This window comes from Pyrgilauda ruficollis, unplaced genomic scaffold, assembly GCF_017590135.1.
Source record: "Pyrgilauda ruficollis isolate IOZ18807 unplaced genomic scaffold, ASM1759013v1 scaffold21, whole genome shotgun sequence".
NCBI lineage: Eukaryota > Metazoa > Chordata > Aves > Passeriformes > Passeridae > Pyrgilauda > Pyrgilauda ruficollis.
In genome coordinates this window covers 5,603,418-5,622,346 of record NW_024520318.1, presented here as the reverse complement: position 1 = coordinate 5,622,346, position 18,929 = coordinate 5,603,418, and the positions used below count along the sequence as shown (strand labels likewise).

The 18,929-nt window shown below is 37.9% G+C and overlaps 1 protein-coding gene across 1 annotated transcript in view; it reads right to left on the bottom strand.

The window, feature by feature from the left end:
* Positions 1–18,929, bottom strand: part of NAALADL2 (N-acetylated alpha-linked acidic dipeptidase like 2) — a 214,673-nt gene that overhangs the window by 38,415 nt on the left and 157,329 nt on the right. Inside the window, exon 11 of the mRNA XM_041467998.1 lies at positions 16,256–16,351. Within this exon, the coding sequence (XP_041323932.1) occupies positions 16,256–16,351 (96 nt within the window). The remainder of the gene's footprint in view (positions 1–16,255; positions 16,352–18,929) is intronic.

Sequence of the window (18,929 nt, the reverse complement as noted above, 5' to 3'; positions counted from 1 at the left end):
TGCACAGGAGAGAATATGAAGAGACTACAAGCCTTTAAAAAATGTGTCTTGATGACACCTAAAAAAGAGCAAAAAACCAAAATCCACCCAGCTGCATGCCCACTAGGTTTATGTAACAGTTTTCTTTCTGTGTAGCAAAATTATCCCTAACCCAGGACTAGGCTACAGGATAAAATATCTCTACAGAAGAGAACTGAGATCCCAATTTACTGAAAAACCACAAAATTCTTGCTATCATTTCTGCTTCTTTTTCTCCCCTCCAAATGCTAGAACAGAATAAAAGTACATAGCTGAACTATAAGCAGGGGAAAAAAGAAAAAATTGAACGTATTGATCAAACCCACACGTTTCCTTTTTCTGTTCTCCTCATCATGACTCTCACTTCCTTGCTTTGGTTTCTGATCCAAATTAGAATACACTGGGAAATAACTTTATGCACTGTAATATTTTCTAAAGGCTTGCTATTTTCAAAAACTTTGTATGAATTTGCAAGTATTGATCTCTGTTCCTAAAAGTCCACCAGGAAAACCTACCAGCAATTTACTGTGCCTAGAAATGGAAGATGAAAATAGATCGTTAACAACATATCACCTGTTTCTGGACAGGCTGAATGCACAGGATACTAAATGGGACACAAGTTTATATCTCTTTATTTTGGAACTAGAGCTCAGTTTCCAAAAATATGCCCAGGTAGCCCCTGTGTTGTGCTACCTAAACAGAACACAACTGCCCAAAGCTTTCAGAATTTCAGAATTTTTTCACAACTATCAGAATTTGGGTGCTCCTGTCAGTGTAAGAGCCTGTTTTCTTAGGCAAGCAAGAAATTAATTTCTCTTGTTAGGACATGAGTGCTGAGTAAGACCAAAGTCAAGGCCCTCCCATTCCCAGGACACATCTGCCAGCAGAACATTTATTTATGGGGCTGAAGGGCACCAGCCAAGCACCTTTAACAGGTGCCTCACTCTCCTGCACTGTGGCCTGGAAAAATGCACCGAGAGCAGAAAAATTCCATGTTTAAGAGTTTTGCTTTAGAAAAAAACCAAGCTGAATTCCTTTTGTGACACCTAGGCAATGAGAGACCGATAATTTTTAGTAACTCTAATGGTGTGATGAGATAAAAGCACTTGCTGTGGGTTCAGACACTGGCTGTACCCCAGCACCGTAAGGTTTATCTTCATTTGCTTCTGCTTAAGAAAAACAAATGGCTCTAGAGTATCCTGGTCCTTTTCCAGCAAATACAGATTATTTAAAAAATGTGCCAGATAACATGAAACAAAATCTGAAACTGAATTTTTCCATTAGAAATTAATCTCATCTGTTAACTACACACAGTAATTTGGAAAAAAAAATAACCTCTCTAAGGTAGACTATAATCAAATATGTTATCAAGTTCTTCTTGTAGCACCCCCTGCCATGGCAGGGACACCTTTCACTGGCTCAGGATGTTCCAAACCCCATCCAACCTGGCCTGGGACACTTCCAGGGATCCAGGGTCAGCCACAGAATCTCTGGGCACCCTGTGCCAGGGCTCCCCACCCCCATAGTAAAGAAATTTTTTCCTAATATCCAATCCCAACTTAATCTCTTTCAGCTGACACACTCTTGCTTTCTTCTTTGCTGCTGTGACTGTGGTTTGCGTTTTTTTACTTCTGACACAGTAGAGAAGAATGCTGCAATATTTCTGTTTGGGGTTTCATCCTTTCAAAGCTCTAGACATAAGCAGGAGTGATCCAGTTTTCAACAGAAAATCAGTGGGAGAGGAGCCTTTCAAAGAAATATAGCAATATTCTTAGTGGGGTAAAGAACAATCATGCCAGCATTGCACTGCCTGTTTACTATAATGAGGCAAAATGGGAAATTTTGTAAAGAAATTTTCAATAAATGATGGGTTTTTTTAAAATTTAATCAAATTTTTTTTTCCAGTGAAGGATGTTTAGAATCAAGTGAAATTCCTAATTTTATTTACTTTTAAAAATTTTGATACTTTAGTTAAATCTACTTTTTATTTGGACTCCTTAGTTTTTTTCACATTTCGGTATTTTTATTGTGGGTTACATTGATATAGTAGTGCTGCTTGGAACAGCAAATAGCTTACTAATTTAGGATTTAAAATGAAGTGATATACAGGAAGCATTTAGAACACAGAGTTTCTGAGATAGGCTGGTTTAGATAAACACTTGAAAAAATAACTACAGAATACTTTATCTGGAAAAAAAATTTGTCACTTAGAACACAATTAGAAATAGTTCCATATTGCCAAATAATTAGTTCTCCCCTCCCTTCTGAGATTTTAACATGGACAGAGATTTTCTTCCTGTAAGAGAAAGGGAACACAATGGAAGATTCCCAACCTCATGTGGAAAAGGAAAAAAAAGAGATGGGACAGAGGAGTTTTGATTAACTCATTTCCTCAACATTCAGCATTCAGTCCACTACATTATGCAAAATATCTACTGAGTTACCAGCAAGATTTTTTATCTTTGTATTTTTTTGAAAACCATGATACAATGTCATTACAGTTTTGGCACTTCAGCATAAAAAGAAATGTTTCATTCTCTTTGCCTCATTAGGATCTCATATGAGATCCTGTCAGCTGCAAGTTTGTTCAGTTTATCTCAAGAAAAAAGGAAGAAAAAAGCTTAACATTTCCCTTAGATATGTCAATCAAAAGCAATGCACTGGCTGGAACTCCAAGTTCAGAAGAATATTGCTCATGTCAGTCGAGACAGAATCCTTCTGTGGGCCCATTTTCTTCATCATTTTTAAAAAAATATTTATGTAAAGGCCCAACCTTGCTTTGCAATTACCCCAGAATCAAACTGTGCTGTATTGAGGGATTCAGTCAAGGATTCCATCACATATTCTCATTATGTGCTCTTTTCCTAGCGGAGAAGTACTTTTTCTAGGATCACAGTTTCACAAAAGATAAATAGTATTCAAATTTGAACTGACCAGGAAGACCAGATACTCAATTTTAAAGCATTTCTTGGCTACGTGGAAATTATTGATTCCAAAATTGTCATGATTTAACTCAGGATATTCTGCAGGCTGTGTCCATTTAAATTCAAATTTAATTCTTTCTTTCCAGTCATGTAGTAAAGACACACTCCTGTTACTCACGTTCTTTCATGCAGCTCTGTTTTTATTGTATTTGCAACAGTTGCTAAACAGCTCCTCATATCAGATCTTCCATTCCACCACACATACCTGTCTTAATGTGCCCATATAATTTTATAATCTTTTATCCATTATCATGTTGTGCTTTTTATATTACAAGAGAGCTGTTAGGAATGGCTACTGCTGATACTGGAGACTGCATGAATTATTAGTTTTTACACCAAGATAAAAGTGTTGACTGAGGGCAGAGCACTGCTGTAGGATCAGGGCTCTTTCTTCCAGAAGGAAGTTCCCATGAACCAGCTGAACTGGAATGCAGAAATTCCCAGGAACTTTGCAGCACTGTGCTTTCACCTCATGCCGTGTGACCTCTGGCATGGCATGGCAAACTGACTGCATTTCAATTTGCTGCCATTTTAAATAAAAGTTAGTGATGAAGCAGATCTACAAAATGTTTTTCTCACTAAGAAACCCTTTTGCTTTGTACAACCTTAGCGCTGATGTTTGGAACAGGTGAATTAAAAACCTGTTCTGTGTGCTGGGTAACCAGATTATAAACCATGAGACTTCACAGAGCTGATGTAAAACTCACTGTCAAACCTTTCCAGGCTTGTGAATAGAGTTAAAGAAAAAGCCTGGCAGAAGGCATCCACAGAGAACACACTGGAATTGTTTCAGCTGGGAAGGACCTGCAAGGACCACTCTGTGCTCAGCCCAAGGCTGAGCAGGCTGCAGAATGCTGTTGAGGGCATTCTACAGAAGCCTTTAAACACTGCCAGGCTTGGGGAGTGAGCACCCCTCTAGGAAGCCTGTTCCCATGTCTGACCACCCTCCTGGTAAAGAGATGCTTTCTAACATCCAGTCTAGCCTCCCCTCAGCACCATTCCCACAGTCCTGTCACTGGAGCCTGCCCTCCAGCCTCCTTTTCTCCCAACAAGACAAGCCCAAAGCCCTCAGCTGCTCCTCACAGGACCTGTGTTCCAGCCCTGCCACCAGCTCTGTCCTCCTGGTGACAGTCCTTGTCTTGAATACCCGGAATGGGAAAGCAAAAACGTTTAAATGGCTGCACAGTGCAATCTCTGTCTACAGCCAGATTATCAGGTACAAAGAAATGATCAGGTAGTGCCGTTCTAACCAGAACCATGCACCCTTGAACACACAACTTTCTGTTAAAAAAGAATTATACTGATTTGTCTTTCATTTATTAATGTAATTTCCCCAATCAGATAAACTGTGATTATTTAACTACAGCTCGTGGCAAGTCACACAGTTTGCAAAAATTGAAAAGCACACAACAAAATACTGGAGTCTGAGTAACTAAACAGCAAACCACGCTGCAAGTCGAGCTTGACTAGATTTGTGTTTAATTTAACTCTGAAAAGGAGCTTTCTTAAACATACAGCACAGGAACTAATTTTTCTTTAGGTACTGAGCAACACTAAAGCTGCATTATGAAACCAGTTTATTAGGGGTAAATAAAAACAGTGGTTCCCTAATAAAACTGGGAAATGCAAATCTGCTTTCATAGAGCTCACTTTTCAATAACTCACCATAAATGTTGCCAGAACTAAAACAGGAAAGCATTTTTAGGAATTTCCCTAAAGCCTATACTTCCCTAAATGCCAAGTAATGCAAGTAATGCATATCCCTTAGGTTTTCAGCAAATACTGTCCAAATGGATTTACTAATCTGAAAGCCTATTTACAAACCCCACAACAGATTTATACAAACCATAACATATACGTAAATCTTACCAATAAAACCTAAATAAAGTTTTGATTAGTTTTTGATTTTTCCTGTGCACTTTGCCAGTACAAGCAATAGATTTATTTCTAAATCACAGTGTTGGGGCTCAGATGTTAGCATCAGAATTTAAAATTACACACACAGCCCTTACACATTAACTCTTAATCATGTTCTATAAATTCCAATCAGAATTTCTACAGTGAGTTCTTGAAGTCCAGATGCAATAATGAGTTTCATAAAAGGCTTTGTAATCTGTTTCTCATGTTCTCCTTCAAAGTTCAAAATAAATCATACTCCATCCACAAAGCACCTCAGTTGTTGGTTTGTTTTTTGGGGTTTTTTTTGTAAAAACAGCAATTTGTCACTGTGTGGCATGTTTAGCCATGATTCTTCTACAATTCTATTGGAATAACATCAACAACAGATGCAGAAAGGACTATTTAAATTTAAGGCATGCATTTTAAGCAGATCTAGGAATCAACTTGCCATAGAACTGGCATGCAAAGAACAAATCCTCCTCAGGCCAATTTTAACACCCTTTCAGTTCAAATTTCAAAGCCTACCAGGAATTCTGCTGTTGCTGTAATAACCCCTGTGCCATGCTCCACATGCACTTCTCACTCTCATCTTCCCACAGGCACCAAAGCTCGAATGGCAAATCAGATCTGAGAGCTGAAAACAAAACAAAGCCTCCAGCAAAACCAACAGCAAACCCAAATGGTTCCTTTTCAGTCGGATCAAACCTCACCCCGCTCACTCCATGGCAGCCTCCAGATTGGCTCAGGGGAACCACAGAGTCAGCAACCTTCAACTGATGGAGACCTCTGATAATCTTAATTATTACATTACCTTCAAAGCCTTTTGAAAATCCAATTCCAACAGCAGGTGTTAAAACTTGGCATTCAGCTCAGGATTTGATGGGATGCAGGTGACAGGATGGGAAGAGGTAGGGAATCAGAAGTGATGTAGCAACAACAGGTGGAAGAAAGTAGTTCTTGTTATTTTAAGAATTGTTACTCTTCCTGACACACTTCTAAAAAGCAGGAAAAAAGCTGAACTGAAAACTTAAGTTTCAAAAATGTTCCTCCACGGTAAGGTCAATAAATTATATTAAAAACAAGATATGTAACAGTGAAAGTTGCTACATTTTCTTTAAGTACATATAATTTCTTATATTACCTACAGGCTTTCTATTAAAACCTCTTTTGCCAAATCATCTCATGGCAGAGCAGTACCCAAAAATGAAAGGGCACAGTGTGCTGAGCCCCAGGCTCTGCCCATACAAGGGAATGTTCTCCTTATTTGAAGTGAAAATAAAGACAAGAAAAAGAAACTTTTTCTCCATGTTGCTTCAATCAATTTTGCTTTTTAATGACACTTAAAACTTCTGTAGCAGAGCTCCTATTCCACTGAGTCTAATCAAGTTTTTCAGCTGCATAAATCTAAGTATTTAGCCCTTTGTCTGCAGAGTGCTCCTCTGCATCCTTTTAAGCCTTGGGACTGAATTCCTGTCTCAAGCACGGCACAGTGCTGGGGGATTAGCAACAGGATCCAGAATATGCTTTATAATTGAATTCCCAACAGGTCTGGCATTCACAAAGCCAAAACTACACATTTTATTCTGAAATATAAAGAGTTGGATCTGCAGCTGCTGCCTCTCAGTTCGTACCTGAAAATCTGAGAGTGCATCTGCACTTGCAGGCTCAGACACTTCATGAGCAGATGAAAGGCTGACAAATAATTTCTGTGTGAGCCCTTCATGTCAACCACTGGCTCCATTCTGGGTGAAGCCAGAGTGAACTTCACTGAAGCACAGAGAACCAGGACTATACCTGAATTATTTGGCTCATCTGTTTATGTCAGGTGCATTCATCTAACAGAGGTCACTAATCAGTAGTTTTAAAAAGTGAAACCTGAATGATAAGAAATGCTGGCACCTTGTCAGATGCCATGAAGTTATTAAAAATAGATTCCTCAAAATGGTATCTCAAGTAAACACCTTAGAGAGGAAATGAAAAAAAAAATATCTTCACCTTTGTGTTTTAAAGCTGTTATTAAAAAAAATTAGCAATACACCCCTTATAATCATGGTATATTGCAAAAATAAGCTAATTGAGAAGAAGGCAGTGAATTTTTTGTTGACTTGGATGTTTTGCAAAGCTGTGATTAAAATTCTGCCAGTTTACCAGAGCCTACAACTGTCTGTACTCTCATAATAAAAAACAAACTTGTCTTATGTTTAACATCTCTCATAAAAAATACAGAAAATATAATTGAGTAGATAATCTTTAGTAATATCTTTCTCCAAGTATTTCAATTTCATGAAGTCTGTGTGTTTACACAGCTCAAATAAGCCAGCAGAAGAATAACTTTACCAATTAACTGCTTTGAATAAATTTTAAAAAACCTCAGGTGCAAATGTGCTGCTATTTATTTGTCCATTTAGGAATTAGAACTGTTTTGTCACAAGAAAAGAAATGTTATCCATCCAGAGTTTGATTATTCTAAAGAAATTAGCACCCAAGTGTGGATGGATCACATCTGATGGCAGCAACATGGAGATTATTTTACTGCTTATCTGTGATAATTTAGAACAGATTAAATAGAAATGGCACTGACTCAGAATATTATGTAATATCCATGTACACCTATTACTGATATATCTCAGCAGCAAAATAAATGGGCTATTCTTTCATCAAAGGAAAAGACAAACACTCTCTGAGATGGAAGAATTATCACATAACTAAGAAAAAACTACTATTTTTATTAATGACTTCTCAAAGTAAGCACCATTCAGGACATGAATTTTTTTATTGATAACCTGATTTTGAAGAAATTTCTTTCTATTTCTACAGTCATATCACTTTTGGATGAGGAAAAGGCTGCAGCATACTAGAATATACTATTCCATTACCCCAGACCAACTTCCATCTTTCTTCCCTTCTACTCTTCTGAAATGTTGCTTTTCATTTATTGGCTGCTGGATTCTTGTCATGAAACACTTTAGGTCGAAATGCAGTACTTTGTAACTTTAGGTTGAAATGCAGTTCTTTGTAATATTAGTTTAAATTTTGAACTAAAATTATTTCAATAGATGATCCAGATGCTGTACGTTCTAAAATCAATATTATATGTGCATGGTTGGAATTAGGCTGCAATTTATGAAACTCCTAGCCATTAGTTTTACAAGAAGGTATTAAAATAAAAAATAGCTTCATAGCCAGCATATGATCTCTGCTTATGAAACAGAAATACCATTTCCACTGTAAGAAGATATATCTTTTATACTGCTTTGGTTTAATGGTTAGTTTGCTACAGACCAAACCCAGCCCTTGGCCCAAGGAACTGCTGCTGGGTGGGGTGATCACTCCTGTTGGTTAATTAAATCTCATTAATGTTAACCAACAGGCTTGAATCTATTCTGTTGGACTCAAATGGAAAATGGAGCCATACTTGAGCATGTGAGTCCTGAAGGCCAAACTGACCCTGGTCAGGAGGAGCCTGAGTCTATTTGCCTGAGCCCCTCCTCGTTATCCAGGTGGGAATATCTTTCCTGCTGTGACTCTGGAAGCCTCAAGGCCCCACGCAGCAGGAATGGACTCAGGAACGTGGGTGCTGCTATTCTACATTACATGCTGAAACTCTTTCAGTGCTGTTAACACCTATGGTCTGGGGCAGAGAATGAAGTGCTTTTCCAGCAAACAGGAATCTGGTTTCAGGCTCACAAAGGTGAAACAGGGATACAGACCATCCCCTGCTGCTCAGCAGAGCCTTTCTCTTCCCAAGGGTGTTGAACAGACCGAAAACCAAACCCTGACGTTAAACAGGATGATCTCTTTCCTTGTCCCTACTGAAATAAGAATACACAGTTCAACCACCTCCACTCTTTCTGATACAGGGTCTTCAGCCCCCAGTTCTCTGAAAGACACTGCTAATTTTGTAATTCTAATTTAAGTCTCATCATCTGTTCTGAAACTAGCATTAATTGGTGTAATGGTGGCAGCTTTAATACTTGGGTGTCTCAGCAAACTGGCAATACTCTCTTTCTGACTACACTCATAACAAAAACAAACAAGATGTTTTTGCTCTACAAACAAGATGTTCTTGCTGGGATTTTGTAATACCTTCATTTATTTATTTATTTGGTTTTTGACTCATCATAAATTTTTTAAGCATACACTAATTTTGTCTCACAACTTCTACACTTGAGAAAATTTCTTCATGCTTTCCAATAGTATTTGAAAAGACAGCCTTCATGCTAATTTTGCAACCCTTCATTTCAGGAGTTCTATTTAAAAACATTTAATTGTGCTTTTCAGTTATACCCAGTTGAACTGCCTGCACATCAACGTATTAGGAGACAGAACAGGAGAAAAGAAAGGACAAGGGCAGAACACAATTTCATGCACAGGATTATGTTACAAAAACATCATGAAGATTTTTATCACTGAGAATACATCAGGTTTGTCATACACAACAAGTTAAAAAACCATTCAGAATGAGAATTTCAAGTGCAGATTATCTGCCAGTGGGATCAGATTTCACAGCACATCAAAGAGCAGGGATTTGAAACAGGCCCAGCCACTCCTCTCAGTGCCACACAATGTAAAATGCAAGTAGAGAATTCCATGGTGCTGCACACTGAAATCTGAAGTTTCAGCTGTTTCTTTTGGCTCTTGACCAGGGCTAAACTTAAATAAGGGCAGACATTAGTTTGTGCTTAATTTATACTCTTTTATTCCTTCAGGCTTCCCATCCCTCAGCTCAGGACATAATATGTTGGTTCTTAGGAGTTTTTCTCAGACACACACTTCTCATGCATTGTCTAGATGTTTAATTTTGGTCCTATCCTCCCCCTCTGCATGGCTCCAATCCCAAGAAATGCTCAGTATCAAGAGTACGGCTGCAGAAAACTTCAGCCATCACTCTGATGCCAAAATAGGTCTCCACATGTAAAGACAAGATTAAAACCACTATGGATTGGGCTAAGTCTCCTAAGGAAATCTGTCCTGTTAAAATTCCTTAAGACAACCCAAAGTCTTGAAAATTTGATTTTGAATTCAGGACTGAGCTCATGAAGCAAACTTCAGCATCTGTAAACTTCAGCATCTGCAATGTGATCGTAGCTATGTAACAGAACAATATAAAGAAAAACATGTCTAGAATACACTGTACAACTGAACACAAAGGAAGTTATAACTATGGTCTAAAAACCAAAACAAACAAACATCCACTTTAGCAGCTGTATTTCCCCAGGTCTTTCTGCAAGTTGTTTGCAAAATCAGCTAATTAACTCTTAGTACAGAAGCAGCTATTTCCATTCCTTGTCACTTGAGCATATACTAAAGTTCCACTGACTTTACCTCATATTCACTCAAATTTAAATTGGAATACACTAAATTAAAAAAAAAAAAAAGAAAAAAAAAGAAAAAAAAGTAGTTACTACATCATTGTTAGTAAAAACTTCATGTTTTAAGAGGAATGCACTGGGGAAAGAACTGTCTGATTTGACATCTTTGTCAAAAGATCTGCAGACAGAAAAGAGCTCCTACAGAGAGCTGCTACAACAGACAAGGTACTTTTAGAGTACCCAAAGGAACTATTCCTCTAGAATGTTGGCATCTTCTTTAAAGAAAAATTCATCTTCCTTGTAAAGCCACCAATTCAATACATGTGTGCCAATAACAAATGCCCTACGGTAGTACTGGTGCTAAAGAATGGATTAATAAAATTAGAGTCTGATAAATTCAGTAACTAAGTGTGTGAAGAACAGGATAGTGGGAAACAGGGGAATATTCAAATAGCCTCAGGCATATTCCTACCTATTAGAGAAGCAAGTTTCAGATTTGTTTTTTTTAGGTTTGTTAAGATTTAAAGTTGTTGCATTTCAGTGGTTGAATACTAATCAAATTATTACATGATTCTATAAACATATGTATTGACTTTCCTTAAAAAATGCATGCACTTGTCCAATTGTTTGACATCCCTCACAGCAACTTATATTTTTGAAATAAAAGCAAAGGATGTACAACAGATTTTTCTCATTACACAGTAAAAAAGCCACTATTGGGCAAACTGAAAACAATCTTTTGACTTGTGCAATAAATATACAGTAGCTTCTTTGTACATGATCATCAACCAGCAGACAAAACCTCCCCCAAAAAATAAGACACCTGTCACAAACATCTTTGCTGAGAGCTTGTCACCAATGCAGACAGAGCTGCAGTCAGATCTAAACCAAAACAAGGCATGGCAAACGAAGGAATTCCTGTGGGAAATGTAACTTCTTTCCAAGGCAGGTGAGTCCCACTAACACAGGAACACCCATGGGCTCAGTACAGAGAAGAAAAGATGTCCAGCTGGTCACAGCTGGTAGCTGAAATTCCAGCAAATCCCAAATATTTGTCATATTGCACCTTGAGAAATCTAGCTCCAGCTTTGAAATGTTCCAGTCTTTGTCTACAGTGTCAAACAAATCAGATTTTACAAGTTCATTCCGTATTCAGGTGAGGAAATGAAGTAGTTACTCAGTTACTGTAAGTACCACTTTTGAGTCATAGTATTTCATTTTCTCATCTCTAAAATAGGGATTAAACAATGTTTCCTCTCACTCCTACCTATCTTCTTTTGCTTATTCAGATTGCTGTAATTTCCAGTAAAAAGGGTGTTCCATGAGATGTACAAACAACATCTATCTTGGCTTTCTATCCTAAAATTTAGGATGATACATTATGTATCAGCTTATGTGTTTATCCTGTGGTTTGATTGGATCAGATGGAGCTGACACATTTTTTTCCTTCACTTAAATTCCAACTCTAGCTTGAAAAATTATGCAATGATTTTTTTTTTTTCCTTTTACTGACATTTGCTGACAAATCTTGAGAGTAGCCAAGTACAATTTAGGTCTAAAAGAGGACTTCAGGAACTAATGGTTTTGAAGAGCAATTTGGTTAAGAAACACTCTGACAGAAGCCAATGATAACTTTTAAAAGAACATACAGTCTTATTGCAATATCAGAGATAGTTAAGGAATTTAGAAATAATTTCCTGTTTTCAGTCAGAGAACTGAACAGGTAAGAATGTTCACAGACAATCCATGGCGATGGTTTCTACACATGCTACCAATGGCTGCTATATTTTTATGTTGAATTTTCTCTTATTCATTGAAACCACAGCTCCTGGTTGTTCTGATAGTTTCATAGCTGCCAGAGTTCTCTAAGCTAAAAGCATTACATTCCAGTACAACTCAGAAACAATCTTGTAATAACAGAGCCTTGACATCTTCCCACAACCTCATGAATACATGTCACAGGAGGAAATGTAATTAGTTCTGTCCTGTAATAATTCTTCCATTTTGAAGGAAGCATATTAGCATATCAGCAGAAAAGATAGGGAAAATTTCAGTGGGTAGTGGAATAGAGCTGTTTTTTAATACCTGACTTAACCAAGTGAAGCTGTGTTGGATGGTACAGCTGGTTCATCAAATTTTTACCAGGGGTTCTGCAATTTCAGCTTATTTTTATTACCTAGTCTTTATCCATCAGAGTTCAAGTATAAAGTGCAAGAGTCCTTGAGGCTACTTGCTTTTAGGAACAAAGAACTGCTGAAAAATTCCAAGCATATCTCCCTAACTAGGCTGGAGCAGATAGAGAATATGCTGTCTGACCAAACACAGTGTGACTGTCTGTCAGAAAACCTCATGTCTTTAGCAGCAAAGTCACTTCTCTCATATCTAATGCTGAAAAAATCCCCAGACAGCTTTTTTTTTTTTCCTTTTGAATGTTGTTACTTTCCAATTCACCACAATTAATAGAATTAATTAGTAGTTACAATTAAAAAGTTCCCGTACCAGGTTGTATCACCAGATTTGCTCTTGTTTTTATTGCTGCTGACCATAGCCACAGAATAAAACACATAGTGGTAAAAAGGAGTTTTCAGCAGGTTTGTATTTACCCTCTGCTTGAACTGGATTATATGTTCTTTCATGCACAAAGGCTAAAGGTAAAACAAAGAGTCTCACTTGTGTGCTTAAGAGAATATCTGCTAAATCAAACCATTCCTGTGAAATATGGGTGCCTGCTTTGCAGGAAAACACAAAGTTTGGGTTTTGTTTGTATGCACACTGTCACCACAGACAATAGCGTTGTGCTTTGAACATCTCAAATACCATCAAACCATAAATACCAGTAAGATTCTCAGAGCCAGTATATGAGATGTTGGTCAGACAAAAAAAGCAAATTATTTAACTTAGGGAGTGACTACAGCAGCTGGCACATTACACTGCACCTATGCTGCTCCATCACCTTGGGGCAGATGAGAGCTCTGAAAAAAGCCATGATTTGCTGCCAGCCTTCTCAGCCCAAAACCCATGTTTTCATGTGTGACAGGGCACACAAATGGTAGCCCAGACATTGCTGGTAGATTCACAACAAGGTCGAACTCCACATGTAAAAATTCAGTATCAAGAGTAGATTGTGAAATATGGATCTGGATCAAGACCCCACCTTGGTCCTCACTTCACACACTGAGCCCTGTTCTACTTTGTTAACCTCATCCAGCATCTCTGACCTACCCCAGTCCATATTCCTGCCTGTTGACTGGAGGCTTTAATAATTAGTTTTGAAAGAACAAAATCATAATGTAATTCACGTCCAAAGAGACGTGAGAGTTCTGCTGGTCTGTGCAGAACTTGTGCCTTCGATGAAGAGACTGAGAGGTGATGGCAAAGTCTGGCACACACGACTGAAGACAGGAATTTTAAAAATTACATCAAACAGAATACATCACTGAAGAAAGCTAACTGGAGAAATTACCTGTGAAAATTCACACCCAAGTGCCACAATTTCGTGATGGAAATCAGAGCATATAGGAAAAATTTCCAGTCTGCACTCCACACAGTGACATGGGGGAAGGCTGCCATGTATCTGCCTGGGCCTTGCAAGGACAAAAGGTTTTCTGGGATATGAGATATGTTCAGATGCATCAGACTTCTGTTTGCTCAATGAGATGAGTTCTGCACACACCTAAGAAACTCTTTAACACTTTAGTTGCCGTAACTCTGACTGGAGTAATATTGTGTCTCTGCTGCTCAAACAATTCTGCCAAATCCTCTGTCTCTACACAGAGGCAATTTCTAAATGAAAACAGAAAATACCTCAATGGAATGTACAGATGTAGAGATGCCTGGATGCAGAAGCTATTGGCATGCCCAGTCACATCCTTATCAAGAATGATCTGATTCCCAAAAGGGCACAATATAGCAGGAATAACACAGGAATATGAATGTACTCTGTTGAAACATCTACACCCGAAATAATATGCTGTTAGAAATGCCTCTGATAAAAGTCTGCCACACAGACATTCTGTTCACAGTACTATTCTACTGATTCAAAATCTGCAAAATCCCAAAAGTATTTGGGATTTTAAGAGTTTGAGACCTTCATGTTAATTTAGATACGTTGCATTATCTTGGCATGCAAAAAAACCCCAATAAAAACCAAACTAACACCCCCAAACAAACAAACAAACAAAACCAAGCTCATTTGCAGACACCATGCAGGAAGATAAAAAATCCTTGGCAGAGGTAGCATGCACCAAACCACAGATTTTAATTTTTAGAAAGATTACAAAGAAAGAAACTATCAAAGTTATGGACGTCTCTGCATTGCCAATTTGAAACAGTGTTCCCTATATTAGAAAATTAATGGGACTAAACACAGGTAAATGGGAATATATATCCCTTCCATGCTTCAAAGGAACAGACCAGTATGATCCTGTTAGAAAATGCCACAAGTCAACATTCTTGTGCTGCACCTTATCTGTGGTCAAAATGTGAATTTCATTTACCAAGAGTCCAGCAGTCTCTTCATTACATGTGCATACTTTTCATTCCATTTGCTTCAGGAAGAGAACCTGCCTGTCATCTCCTTGGAAGTGTTTATATTTAAAAAATAGAAATATCACAGTATGTTACATAAAACCCCCTTATTTCCTCTAGAAATGGAAACACTCCTCCCTCTTGCTGTTTTGTTTAATGTTTAGAAGTTAATTGCATTAGAGTAATTCTACTTTATGCAATTCCATAATTGGAGTGTGGAATAATCAGGTTCACTAATAATTTTCTCAAGAGTCATCTGTCAGCACCCATAACTCATCATGAAACCAATTATGTCACTTCTGGTGTGCCTTTCATGACTTTGGTGCCTGACAGAGTAAAAATCAACATGAGATTATTTCATGGTTCTGGGTAAGTGGCTCCAGACCCCTGTTAGGGGTCTGCCATTCCAGCTTTCACAACTGCATGATCCTAGTCTCATGAGCGTGCTCTGATGAGCAGAAAGTGGACAGAAAAGTATTTTCAAGCTGGTTAATCACTGGATTGATTGGTTACCACGAAACACTGTGCTGAGTAACACTGATGAAATTTATTTAAAAATAGCATATACTTTTCTGAGTGTGCATTTGATAAAAAGGGAGTTTTATCTGACTTCTGGTCAGATGGGAAAATCCCTTTTCTGCCACACAGGCACACACTCCTCCATTTTAATACTTGATACTTTAATACATATATTATTATATTGAAATTGCAAGGTCTGCAATTCTCACTTAAGGTACCACCAAGTTTTGTACTGCATCACACTACTGCATGTTTCAGTTCTTTGCCACTGGGAAGCTTAGATATTTCTCTTTCTTTGAATGCTTCAGATCAGCACGGTTCTCACAGCAATCCCCCTAAATCCACCTTTTCAGTGCCAAGATCTTAATGTGAATTGTTCTGAGAACTGTTCTGACAAATTAGATCTTCTGAGCACTCAGATTACAGACCCATCTGTTTAATAGCTGCATACCTCGTTCATTTTTTTCCTGCCACATTTAGCAATCTCCTCCTTTTCAGTGTCCATGAAATTAGGGTACCCACTTACATCAGAGAGCACAAGGCACAGTTACCTGATTATTAGTATTTACATCAACCCTCATGCAAAAAAATTACACTCAAACTTTTATACTGTTATTTAGTATCAACCCATACACATGGAAAAACTCTAAGAAACACTAAAATCCTATTTCCCTGATGGAGATGAAGGGCTTCAAATCAACACAAGCTTTTCCACCAGCCTGAGTGGCCATACAAGCAAAGCAGACTGTGAGTGATTTGCAGTGAAAAATAAGAATGAAAGTTATAGTTTCAAGTGAAGCATTTGCACGTGAAACTGCTTTGATTACACAAGTTGACCAATGTAAAGAATATTCCCAACGTGGATCCCAGTGAAGAGAACTCCACAATTTTTAATTATATTAAAAGGATTCACAGGGAAATAAATAGATTATATTTCAAAATTATTAGCAAATTCAAGAGGAAAGTATGTATAAATGAGATCTCCTCTTCTCTTACCTTTGCAATGGTCTCATGCAGGCTGAAGGAGGGATCCAGCTCTTCAGTTTTTGTTGCATGTACGGGATAAAGAGCTTCAGAGAGAAAGCTGGAATTCTGTGAGAAAAAAGAAAGGGGTTTTTAGGATTCTACACTGATTTCCTCCTTCAACTGGTTATTGAATTTTGTTGATAGATTGAGAAACCCTTCAAATCTTTCTTAAATTTGGTGATTACGACACTTATTTCACTGATCTCATTAACTGATTCCAAGCCCCCGAAAAAGGCAAAAAACCCCTAAGTAGCATGACTTTATTTCTGGAATGGCAGTTGTCTCTGTAATTATGCTTCCCAAAACAGCTAAAAATTTTGCCTACCAGGAGAAAAAAATAATAAATAAATCGACACAGCTTTATTCTGTGCTAAGCAGCAATCAGACATTTTATTAACTATGTTATGATTTAAGTCTTCAGGAGAAATGTAACCACAATAATCAAGGAACACTCTTTTATCTTCTCCAACCATCCTACTTCTCTATCCAGTGACACCATCTACATAATAAGGGATTTTTGTCAACTCCCTAAAATTATATACTTTATGTTGACCACTCTTTTAACACCAGACAATCTAATATATTGTTTGTACAGAATGTTCACCTCTTCTTGTACTGTAAAAAAGGCAAGACATTATTTCCACATTTGTTGTCACAAGGAAACAAGAAACCAATACCAAGGAGTGGGCTGGAAAAAAAGGCAAAACAGTATAAAACAAACCTGTGAGCCTCAAAGGTGCCCAGATGCCTAAAGCAGGAATAACATTACATTGCTGGTAAATTTGCTTGTTGAATTTTTCTGTAAATTCATGCCTTCATGATCAATATTCTATCAGTATTTCTATGCATTTCTAAGAGATTATTTCTGGTAGCAAGCTCCCACCATTTTCTTAAAAAAAAATAAATATATATATATATATATATCATTAACACCGCATCATATAAATTTTTGTGTTCAGTGATGCATCTGTGTGTTGCATAACTTGTCACAGAAACATCACAAAAATAAATGAAGTCATTTTTTCTTTCAGAATTTTTTTTTTTTGTCTCAGGGAGAAGATGCACAAAGTAATTTATTACAAAGATAAAATACATACTTCAGCATTAACTCATAACTATTCATCTTTGTTTCAAGTTTGCACAGCAGTTTACAGAGCTGTGCCATCTGACAGGGGGGCTGCTGAGGAACATCCTCATTTTGCTGTGGTGGTGCTAATGCTGCTCATCATCAGTCACATAAACACAATCAATAACTTAAAGAGAGTTGCATTATTTATATTCACTCTTGAGTATCTCACTGAGAGTCCTGGAAGGGAGTGACTACCAAATTAGATTTGCTACACAAGGTCAGATTAATGCTCCATCTGGAGAAATATCTTTGGAATGTAAAGCTTGGTGGATCAGCTGCCTGGAAAGCAGGGAGGCACTGCTCTCCTGGCTTCTCTCCCACCCCAAACCAGACCCCACCTGGGCCAGGTGAACCAGCAGCCTCTGCCTTTGGAAGAACTCAACTTACACAGGCAACGATCAGCAAATGAAGCAAAACAACTTGGACATCACAAGGGATGAGTTGTTTTGGTCATGAAGGAATCAAGTCCCTGCTTGCAAAGATCCTGAAAAGGATTGCTGTTTGAAAAAACTTGCTGACATCTGAAATCATCTTGCTGTGCACTTGTAAAAGCAAGTGTTTAAAACAGCTGTGGCTGCTTTTTTTTTTTTTTTTTTTTTTTTTTTTTTTTTTTTTTTTCCTCATAACAAGCTAAGGAACTGTTAGAAATGCCAACTTCTTTTCTCTTGCCTTTTGCTGTTTTTCAAGCACTATGCTCACCAGAGGAAGTTGCATGAGCTTCCCAACTAACAGAAGCCCACTCTTTATGCCAGGGAGCACAAGGGAGAGAGAGGGTCCAGATGGTGTTCCAAGAGCATCTCAGCATTCAACAGCAAGAGCAACACCCTCCATGAGCTGGAAACAGAATCACTTCTCTATTGTTGTTTCACCAAGCTCACAACAAGCGAGTGTTGTATTTTGGCTTTTTTTGAACAGCAATTTGCTAAGAAAATTTCTAGTAAATGCACACCAAGAGAAAGACTTGCTAATCCAAAGCATTAAAAAGTATTATTCCTTTATGCTTTTCAGCCACAATAGGAGGCAGAGCTGCAGTTGTTGTCCTTGTTCTCTCCCACACTCACCTCCTGAACACAAATCATCACCTCTGCCCCAGCCAGGCATGAGCAGCACCCTCACCTTGTTCAGAGGGCAGAGCCTTCAGTGCATTGTGAATGCTCTGGAGATGGTATCAAATAATGAAAAAACCTTTTCAAGGTCAGACCACTGTGAAACATCCTAAAATTTAGGAGGCCCAACTTCCAGCAGTGCTTTGAAAATTTCTGCCTTTGCCTTTCATCACGTTCTGTTGATTTTTCTTTAAGTTCTTGGCTATCCGAATCGATTAAGAAGATTTTCTCTTCTGATACGAAGTTAAGTTTTATCAAACAAACATTACTATCTACAAAGGACCACCCCAATAATCCCTGAATTCCCAATGAAATTATTTGCTATCTCTATGAACTCTTCAGAAGAGAAATGAACAAGCACAACACGTATTTGGAAGTGAGATTCCTTTGTCTCGTGTTCCTTTTGGAA